The 11,786-nt window shown below is 25.3% G+C and overlaps 1 protein-coding gene across 1 annotated transcript in view; it reads right to left on the reverse strand.

Moving 5' to 3' along the window:
- Positions 1 to 9,969: 9,969 nt before the first annotated feature.
- The window catches only part of LOC111619797 (Down syndrome cell adhesion molecule homolog), a 120,707-nt gene continuing 118,890 nt past the window's right edge, over positions 9,970 to 11,786 (reverse strand). The window contains exon 5 of the mRNA XM_023361643.1: positions 9,970 to 10,991. Within this exon, the coding sequence (XP_023217411.1) occupies positions 10,864 to 10,991 (128 nt within the window). The 3' untranslated portion in view covers positions 9,970 to 10,863. The remainder of the gene's footprint in view (positions 10,992 to 11,786) is intronic.

Here is an 11,786-nt window from a genome sequence, read left to right on the forward strand (position 1 = left end):
CGCGATCGGTAAAGGAGAAAAAAATTTTTTTATTTTATTTTATTTTTCTAAAATTAAATTTAGAAAAATCAACAGCAGCAAGTACACATATATAAAGAAAAAAAATATTTTTAAATAAAATTACTTTTTATTAATTTTCACGTTTTTCTTCTTCTTCTTTTTTTTATGAAGATCATAATTCTTTTTCGTAATAAACTTTATTATTAATTAAATTTTGACATTGTCTTAAAATGTAAAGGGAAAAAATATTTCTTAATTATATTAAAGTGTTTTATATATTTTTTCCTCTTTTATTTTAAGGAGAATTACCTAAAGCTATTGTTTTGTCAATTCTCTTTACATCTATAATTCAAGTGGAAAAAACAAGACGGTTTGCCGTTTCGTTTTTATTATTTTAATGAAATGTTGCACAGATTGTAAGAACAACTTTTAAAAATCTAATTATGTGATGGCATTTCTAAAGAAAAAAAANTTTACTGATGTTGTCCTTCTATCAACCCACTCAACAATTTCTGAAGACTACAAAGGAAGTTGCACAAAGTAAATATTGTCAACGGGGAAACTGATGGACAAAGTGGTAGATGTTCTTAACCTGGGTCTACGAGTCGAGTGGTTGATTATATGCAAAGTTGTTTACTGTATTGTGAAGAATAAATTTATTAAAATTCGAATTTCCTATGAATAAATTTAAACTTAATTTGTTAGAAAATCATGTAACACTCGCGATCGGTAAAGGAGAAAAAAATTTTTTTATTTTATTTTATTTTTCTAAAATTAAATTTAGAAAAATCAACAGCAGCAAGTACACATATATAAAGAAAAAAAATATTTTTAAATAAAATTACTTTTTATTAATTTTCACGTTTTTCTTCTTCTTCTTTTTTTTATGAAGATCATAATTCTTTTTCGTAATAAACTTTATTATTAATTAAATTTTGACATTGTCTTAAAATGTAAAGGGAAAAAATATTTCTTAATTATATTAAAGTGTTTTATATATTTTTTCCTCTTTTATTTTAAGGAGAATTACCTAAAGCTATTGTTTTGTCAATTCTCTTTACATCTATAATTCAAGTGGAAAAAACAAGACGGTTTGCCGTTTCGTTTTTATTATTTTAATGAAATGTTGCACAGATTGTAAGAACAACTTTTAAAAATCTAATTATGTGATGGCATTTCTAAAGAAAAAAAATAAACTAATTTTTTTTTAGAAAAGGGGGAAAGAAGAAGAAGAGGAAGAGGAAGAAGAGAAAAAGAGGATGAAGATGAGAAAAAGAGGATGAAGATGAGAAAGAAGAAGAAGAGGAAGAAGAGGATGAAGATGAGAAAAAGATGCGAACGTGGATAAATAAAAATTATATTTACTATAAGTATAAAAATAAATTAACCTTAATTAATTTATATATTTTATAAAATATATATTAATATTTCCTAAATATACGCCTTAATTATTATTATTTACAGCACCTATTTACGTATGTAAAAATATACTGTTTGTATAGTAAAAAATTTTCGAATATTCTGCATATGTAAACTTAATTCATTTATATATAACTTATACACTTATAAAGGATATTAATAATGTTTGTAATATAAATCAGAATCTTCTAATCTTATATCGTTGAAAAAATGTTTCTATAATTGATACCAGGAGAAAAAATGGGGCTTGGATATTACGTGTAAAACGAAGTTTAGATTTAAAAACACAGAATAATTAATTGAAAGACGAAATTCGTTAGAGAGTGACAGAAGCACTACGACACGCTCTAACTGTGCTGTGATAGCAAAAGGTCATTTCCAACTGCGTGAACGTTCGATCGTCCGATCTCGTTCCCTAGAACTTTCCATTGTAAAGTTATCTAGAGGACAATATGTATGGTGGCGACATTCCTCACCTAGCATCACAAAACACGTGAGAAATATCGCCCCCGTTTGTTACGTTCCACTGTTGAACAAGCTTTCCTTCGGGTTGAGCCTGTGTTACAACAAATGGCGTCACGTCTAGTATTGTACCGATTGACAACTGCACTGTCACTACGGGTGATGAGGATCGAAGTAGTACATTTTTATAGTCACGCTTCGTAAGTTAACTTTTACGCAGTATTTTGTGTAATATTCACAATAATGATGTGATGTGACATTTCTTTTTTAATAAAATAGAGTTTTTCTGTATTTTTTTATATATTACTTCAATAATTAAGTATAATTTTAATGTATAAATTAACAAAACATATGATTAAAATATTATAAGAAAAAGCTGAGTATGATGATGATGAACAGATATTTTAGAATTTTTTAAAAATTAAACATGTTTTTAAACATAAAATTAAAATTTTTATTATCATCATACTGTATACGCTTCATAAAGTATAAATGAAAAAAATAGCATAAAATATTTATCATATTCATTATTTGTTCATAAACTCAGTATATAAAATAATATTCATAATTTTTTATGCAACTTTTTATATAAAATATATAATTTTCCTGATAAATATTCATCAATTTTATTGTATTTTTTACATTAACTTTATAAATTAATACATCATTAAGCTTAATCTTGATGAAGCTAATAATTTCTAATAACGTTATATCTGTGCTGTATTACTTTATATACAATTTTATTATTATTTTAAGAGAATTTTAAATATAAATTACAATTTTATTGGTATTAAATATATATTTTGTAAGTCTTAATTGACAATAATTTAATTAAAAGAACTGAAGATGCTAGGAGTGAATGTTTTGTTATAGAAAAGAAAATTTATTTCAATAAATTTTAAAACCATTGTTAAATATTTTAATGAAAAATCTGTTTATTTTCACTAAAATATAAGCTATATCATTTAAAAAGTACACTTTGAGACACTTATATACGTGTACTGTACATAATCGATATCGGATATATATATAATTCGATTTTTAATTTAAAATTTTCAATAAAACTCCAATAAAATTAATATAATTTCTTTACAAAATTGAGGTAAAGAATCTTAAATTTTATATTGAATACTTAGAAATTTCAATAAAGTGATATGAAAGCTCGTACAGGTGTAAACAAAAACATTGAACCAGTCTCTATCTTGCTTCTGTTACGTAAATACAAATGCACGAGAGTACCTAAACTCTCGTGCATTTGTATTTACGCACCAATTACCTATACCCTCGTGCCCTTTTATTCAATACAACTGCACAAGAGTATAGGTAATTGGTAGTGGGCTATTCCATAGGATAGTCGTCATGTACAGTACTGTACCTCCGATTCCTTTTCTCATGAAAGATGGCCGCACAGTTTAAATTTAAAAGTCGTAGAACGTCTAATAATTAGTATAAAACGTTCTTTTTCCAGTTAAAATACTCAAAAGGGAGGAGGTTGGACACAAAAAAAGCTGCTCGCCATGCAGAGAAGTCAGGTGCAATGTTTTGTCTACATCTTGCATATATTAATATTAACAATAGGAATTTGATGCAAGAAACTTTAAAAATATTTTGTTAAATAAATAAAAAATAATAATAATCTAATAGTCGATACACCACTTTATGATAATGTATATAGTTTATTATAGAAAGACGTGTCACCTTTTTATCCTCGATAACCAGAAATCTTAATAACTTCCGTTTCCGGTTTTATATCATTCTTCAAAATAAACCGTGTGAAAATAATGAATTTTTTGACACTAAAAATCATTTTCTACATTAAATCATTTTTTTCTTTTTATCTTTTTACTTATGGCAAATACATTAAATTAATGCAGACATTTCAGACAGACAGATGCACTCTTTCGTAAGAAAAGGAAATACAAAATATGTAAGCTTTAATATATTATCAAATTATTAATTATAATATTGAAGAAAATAAGTTTTGAAACTATATAAATTTATAGTTAATTCTATATAAAGACGAGACTTAATTCTTTAATCCATAGCCATAATTCTTTATTAAATTATCATATGAACGAACATTCAGTGCCAATAAGTTGGTGAGTAATGGGCAAACAAGATGATTTATCATTAAATGGTTGAATGATAGAATTTGTCAGAGGAAAAAAAGGAACAACCATTATTTATAACTAAGAAGAAGAGTTTTTCTTTCATAGTCACTCTCTCTGTCTCTGTCTGAAATACTTTTTTTTTCTCTTCCACCCCCTTTTAATGCATTTTTATATAATTTAGTTCGTAATTATATTAATGGCTCGTACTTAATATTTTATAAATTAAGTATAGCAATAGATAGATCTATTGTTCGCACCATTGTTATATCATCTAAATAATATATTAAACTATGTTTATATACGATTGTCAGCTTTATAATATAATTATAATCGTTATAGCTCGAGTTTTAGAGGAAATATGATAACGCACCAACTATAACTAACGTAAATTTGAGAATATACATTATAAACGTGGAGTTACAACTTTAAAAAGGGGTTGAATTTATTTTGAAAATGATCTGTTTTTATTTACTGTTTATGCTATGATAGAATATTAAATTTAAATATTTAAAGTGTTTTTCGTGTTTTTAAAAGCATAAATTTGCCAAAAAATACTATTAAAAAATTGTTTATGTAAAAAAAAATTTTTATATAAATTTATTAATAGATTTATGATATTGAAGGATAATTTAGAGAAGTTGAATCTGATCTTAGTTTTCCCCAATGGCACTTGTTATAGTAAATATTGAATAAAAAAGAGTCAAGTAATATATATGATAGGTGTTCGAAGAATATAAGCGTAATTCCTGTTTATCTCAGAACAAAAATAAATAAAATATACATAAAAAAGAAATTAGTTTGGTTTATATTGAATTTGCTAAATGTCTACATAAAAATAAAATAAAATAAAATATATCAAGTGATAACGTAGAGGCGATCTCTCGATGCTAGTAAACAGCTTAAATAATACATTGAATAATAAATAATAAAATCAATTAAAATAATAATAAGGCAATAATTGTTATGTTTATCATGAAGTGTCAAGTGGATGAAATAAGGGGAAAGAGTAGGATGACCGGATTTAATAATAGCATATATTTTCTGCTGGGTCCTAGAGAGTAAGTATAAAAATATTGTATAGATTGGTCAAAGGATTTAGAAATTTATAGAGAACAGACAAACAAACATTCTGTTTTATATAGGCATTTATAATATATTTTATTCCAGAAAACGTATAGAAAATCATATAAAAAATATGTATCGATTTTACGATAAAAACTGTTTTGAAGCGGAATATTTATCAAATAATCAATAAAAAAATTGTTTTTAAAAAATTGAATATTTATTTAATTTACGAATTTATCGTTTGATCGATTTTTATGCAGTTTTACATCTACAAACAATAAACTTCGATGTAACGCATTCCTAAATGACGCCAATTTGAAATTTGTTCACGTGATTTGGCCACCTTGTCCAAATTGTATGACATCACACTTTAAAATTAAAACTTTCCCATAGACCCCATAATTATAAAGCGCTTCGGTTTAGAGCCACTCTCGATTTAGTGCCAAATTCAAAGACAAATAAATGCGCTGAATCGGGATTTGATTGTATATTATATGTAAATTAAAGGCAATTTTAAAAGTAATTAAAATAATGCAAAATTATTAAATTTTAACTCAAAATGTTGTACAGTACATACAATAATAGGGGGAGGACGAGGCAACTTCGGCTCGATAAGAATAAGTTTAATTTTGTGTTTTTGTGTAAAAAATACTGCTATAAACTGAAAGAAAAGTGTTGTTTATTATCTACCAGAATGTAAACATACCATAGAACTGGTTAAAATCAATTTGGAAATAAAAATAATCATAATAATAATAACTTTATAAAAATATAGCAGTTGCAACAGTAATGGGGTAAGATAGGCAGGTATATAAATTTGTGTTATTAACAATGTATAAGTTGGAATTCACTATTAAAACAAAGAAATACAAGTCCAAAAACCTATTTAATATTATAACAACGAAATACAAGTTCGAAGGCAATATTTAAGTAAAGAAAATGTAAACAAAAATTAATTACAAAAATTCAAACAGATAATAAATGAAAATATCCTAATGCAAGTTAAAAGCAATATAAATGAATTAGTGAACTCAAACAAACAGTAGAAATAAAATATGCTTAACAGCAAATTGTTTATGCCCTACACATATCACAAATAAATTGAACCAACTCATTTTCTACATTTGTACAGCCACATGAGCCCACAGTTTACACTTGCAGCAAATAATTCACTTTTCCTGAAGTAATTCCATATTGTTTATTGCAATATATGCAATAAGTATTTTCATCGTCATTTTCCGGTTCTTTAGTACTTTTTTACCCTTTTTCTTTAGTGAACTTCGAATCCAATTTCTCCAAATCCATTGCCCTTCTTCAAGTTCCTGATTTTTTAACTTTAGCCTTGGCTTCTAATGTGACTTTGTATGGGGATTCAGTTATTTCTTCTGCTTGTTCTTGTTTGCGACCAAATCAAAACATATAAAAACATGATCAGGAACCGCCGATCGAAACACTGCCGGAGATGCCCAAATAGTCATAATTTAGAAACATTAAGGTAAATTAAGAAACCCTGAGGATAGGATACCAAGCCATGATCTGGCCACGTAAATAAGTTAATGTTTTATCCTTCTAACAGGAAAAATAACTTTCCTTATTATGGAATTATAACAAAACATGCCAATTCTATATAAATGGAAGCAAAATATTGAACGAAACAGGCAACTTTTTTGATATTTCAACTACGCTTGTCGGAAAACAACACAGACACCACACTCAACAAGCCGTCATTAAAACTCAACTGACAAGCCTCTAAAGAGAGTCTCCTTTTATTTTGTTTCAAAGAAAATTTAATTGACGAACTTGCCCCGTATTCCAAAGTTACCCCGTTCTCCATCCCTTATTAGAATGTATAATCCTGTACATCAATTATTAGATAATAATAAAAATTAATTAATTAAATATATGTTAATATTGTAAAATATTTAACAAAATATATTATTATATCTGTAATAAGATCAACAGTTATGAATAAAATAAAGTTATGTTTACAAGTAAGCAATTTTTTTTTTTGTTTGTGTCTTGTGTCGAATATAAGTATTCAGAGACCCACTTGACATAAACAAAATAAAACAAAAAAAATATTACATTGAATTGTGAAAATCCGATGACATCATATAAACAACTGTCCAAACAAAAATATTCTTTCCCATAAAATCTGAATGATTTCTTTTGGTTTCTTTCGTGTTTCTATATTCTTATATTGTTTTTATACTGAAATTTAAAGTACATATATATATATATATAAAGATATTTTGACATGGGAGAAAATGTTTTTGCTATTTTCTACACGTAAAGATTTAATATATAAATAAATATATATAAAAATAAAAGTATAATTTTCTTTTCTTATATTCTTCATATTAAACAAGATTTAAAAAGAAAAAAAAATAGAAAATTGGTTTTATAATTATCCTCATTATTCAAATTTGTTGCAATTTTATATAAAAAAAATAAATCTCTCACCAGCTTCTTGAAAAAACGTGAAGAAATTTAATAATTATCAGTCATAAACATGTTATCACCTAATTAATATTTTCTACATGATAAAGAAATAGCCTGATATGAATTTTAAATAATATAAATTGATCTCTCTTGCTAGATATATATATGTAAATTACTTTGAAAATGGCCACTTTAGATTCCAGATTGAGATAACTCAAATATTTATTGTCTGAAATATCAAAATGTATTACATATTATCAACTAGCAAGGAGACAAATAATAAATAACGATTCGTGATTACAAATAAATCTTTTTTTTCTTATTTTTTTTTTAAATTTAGAAGTAATTTTTTGCTAAATTCTTTCAAGCGTTTTCCTTATTTCGATTTTTTAATTTCTGAATTATTCATTCGTGTGATTATTAAGTTTGAATTTATGGTTAATATACTGATGTGTATGCAAATATGTTAGTGAAGAAGTATTGCAGTGTAGATGTATAAGTATGTGGTTATAAATAGTTGTTATATAAATGCAATAGTGTGTGTAGAAGGTATAGATGTATAGATGTAAAGAGTATGGATATGTAGTGTGTGAGTTCGAGTATATAAGTGTATAGATGCGTAGGATGAGGCTATATAAAAATGTTTAGGGTGTAGATGTATATGGTGTATAAATATACATATAAAAAAGCAATAAATATTTAATATGGGTGCATTTCTACATGTATATTATATATATATATATATGTAAATGTTAAATATTTACATAATAGGTATTTTTTTTCGATGTTCCAATGCTATAGCATTGTTCTGTATTACATCGATACATTGTTTAATCACGTAAATACACGTATTTGTCTTTTATTCCTTTTATCTCTGTTAACTGTTTAACTAGCTATTTATATATACAGATTCCGTAGGTAAATAAATAATACATTTCGTTAATTTCATTAAAAAATACTAAAAATTTCACTATATATTTGCATTAATCATATTTATAAATTTTCTGCTTCGTTTAAGATCATAAATATCTTTATTGTGAATTTATCATTTTCTAATGTAAACATCAAATAATATGTAACAAATATATAATAAATTTCCGTTAAGATATTAAGAAAAGAGATTTTTTTTAATAAATATTTTATCTAAGATTGTTCCTTTCCTTAGAGCAGTATACATATGTACTGTATAGATAATACATAGTATATATTTATTTTATAAAATATAAATGACTTTCCAGATAGAAAATAACACAAACAAAGAATGATGAATCATCTCTTCCTTATATAACTTATATTGCTATAAAATATTTATGTTTAAGTTTATATAAAAGTAATGATTTCCGAATTATCATAAATTACTTTATATAAATAAATATCTTAACATATTAGTGTAATATATCTATTTTAAAAAAAAACTAAAAAGATTTCCCCTTTCAATTTTGTAAAACAAAGAAAACTTTAACTGTTCGAGAACTTTAAGAACATAAATCTAAGGTTATTTTTTATAACAGAAAATTGACTCAACTAGTTCAATTTATCTAAAGAATGCACAAAAATCTTTTGATCAGATACCGTATTTTCGTTCTGTCAACATCAATCGTCTTTCAGAATCCAGTTACCAACAAGTACCTTGTTTACCATGACATATCTTCAAATAATTCTCTTGAATTCTGATTCCTCTGAGAATAATCTGATGATAATATTTCTAGATATATTATAAAAGAATATGAGAGACATATACTTATTAAATATATCCCTCAATTCATGTCAGAAAGGAAAAAATAATAATAATAATAATATTAAATTTCTAAAACTTCCAAATTTAATTATAAACTTTTTTGAGTGTTTATAAACTTATTTAAAAATAGTTTTATTATTATTATTTTTTTATTATTTAAATTTGAAATTTAATAATACTAAAAAGAAATCTTCACACAATTTTATTTTTATTACAAAACTGTCTATAAGTACACTTCTGTAAATCTGACTTAACACTTGAACTTGACATAATTTTCTAAACAAATTGGCACTGAACATATTATAATCATACTTTAGAATATGTGTACTGATAATTTATACACAATATTACATATTCCAGTATAACTACATCCTTTCTGTTTATTTATTTATTTATTTATTATTTTTTTAAATTTATTTTACTTTTTATACATTTGATCATTCACGTGTTGTTTATTTTAATCTTCAATTCACAAGTAATAAACTGATAAAATATCTTAAATTTTTTTTTATTATTTTAATTTATATATAGTTTACCGTAAATAAAATGAAATTAAATAAAATTTAATTTTAAAAAATGCAAACAGTTCATGTATTCGCTTTTATTAAAAATAAATTATATATATTTTTCCATTTTTTTTAGAATGATTCATTATAATTTATATATAATATATGTATAATATATACTGTATATAGTATGATTAAAGTAAAGAAAAATTTATTGCCAATGAGGAGAAGGATCTCGATATGTTCTTTTTTTTTCCTTTTTTTAAACCTATTCAGTAATAATTATAATTATTTACATAATAAATGATAAATCGTACAAAAATTTCTTGAACAAAAACAACTTTTGTTACGTCATACGTAGCATATTATAAAACAAATATATACGATATGGATAATATAATACATACAAAAAATGAAACTTTCTTTCATTACCTCATATAATACATCATCTTCATTATATCGAATCTTTTATGTCGTTATTATTTTCTTTTTGGCAGTAACGTAGCATTATCATCTTTTATTCCTAAATTAATAAACCCCGTGCGATCTCTAAATACTATATATTTAATTATTTTTTTTTCAAAAAAGGATAATTTTAACAACATAAATGCAGTTTTTTAATGAATTTTTTAAGAACACAATACATTAAGTGATTACCTTCTTTTTTCTTTGTTGTATACTATAATCTAAATTCAGCATTAATTTGGCAAAACTAAAGGATTTCTTTTTTCTTGAATGATATCATTTACAACGATGTAATAACGAACACGTTCACAAAGATCTGTTTTTTTTAAAACTCATTTTTTTAACACCAATATGCTTCACATTGTCAGTGGTTAACTTCTTCACATTTTCTTCTTCAGCCATTTTTTTTCCTTCTATATTTTCTCCCTCTTCTGGGTGATTCAGATTATGTCAGAAATCCTTTTCCAACTTTTATCTTCTTTTTTTTCTTTGATTTCGTCATTGTTGTCCAACTTTCCAGAATGAATGTCGTTGTTAATCACATGGGATCTTCAGAAAGTTCTGTAACGCGTCGCAACTGATTTACAGTCCCATGTGATTCTAGGAAGTCACAGTCCTAGTAAGTGATATCTGTCTGACATATGGGATACTACGGCTATCTGTGCACAATGGATAAAAGTCTAAAGTGCAGGCAGCACAGCAATGGAAGGAGAAGGAAGGATGGATGTAACCTTTCACCTGAGTTATTCTGGCGACCATGTTGCATGGCTGCTGGTTTTTCTCCTGAGGAAAAAAAAGTAATTTTTTTATAATAAATAAACTAATAGAAAACTAGAATAAATACATATATATTACTCGATTTTTCCACATCAAAATACTCCTACAATTGGTTACTAAAAGTCGTGTTGTACCTAAAGTAATTCTTGAAAAATCGTTATTATTATATACTATAAGTTCATTTTATTTTATTTTATTTTTTTTTGGTCGGAAATTCCATTATCGTTGATTCCTAACGCTGTATTGGGAATTGCTCCACTGACAAAAATATAAAAAAGCATCCATCAGACAAGTGTTGCACGGCACAAAAGTGTTTGCAGAAGCATTACGATTTTCAACCAAAGAAACCTCGACCCATTTGAGCAGGTAAAAGATAAATACTTGAAAGTTTCGCGACATCTGTTCTTTAAAAAAAAAAAAGGAGCAAAGAATGGAATGAAATTTTTTTGTCTTACAAGTTGTTAGTTGTCGATCTTTTAAAAGTTTTATAAACCAAAAAAAGTTTGATGGCAAATTCTACAGAGACTAGTTTTAGTGGATATGAACTATTGATCTGACAAGTAGATATCCAACCTGTCTCGAATGCACTTACTAAAGTCAAAATACTCAAAAAAACATTTTTTCCAACAATAAAAAATGTTCAACTGTGAAATGTTGTATAGAAGTTTTTTTCCTTTATAAGATAAAAAATCTTTAAATGTCACGAAATTACCAACGTTAGCAACAATTCAAAAGTACTTATAACCATTTATTATTATTATTATTATTAATAACTTTTTAAATTATATTTATATTTTAAAA

Source organism: Centruroides sculpturatus, unplaced genomic scaffold (assembly GCF_000671375.1).
Source record: "Centruroides sculpturatus isolate CEXI.00-Female unplaced genomic scaffold, Cexi_2.0 scaffold48, whole genome shotgun sequence".
In the NCBI taxonomy this organism is placed as follows: domain Eukaryota; kingdom Metazoa; phylum Arthropoda; class Arachnida; order Scorpiones; family Buthidae; genus Centruroides; species Centruroides sculpturatus.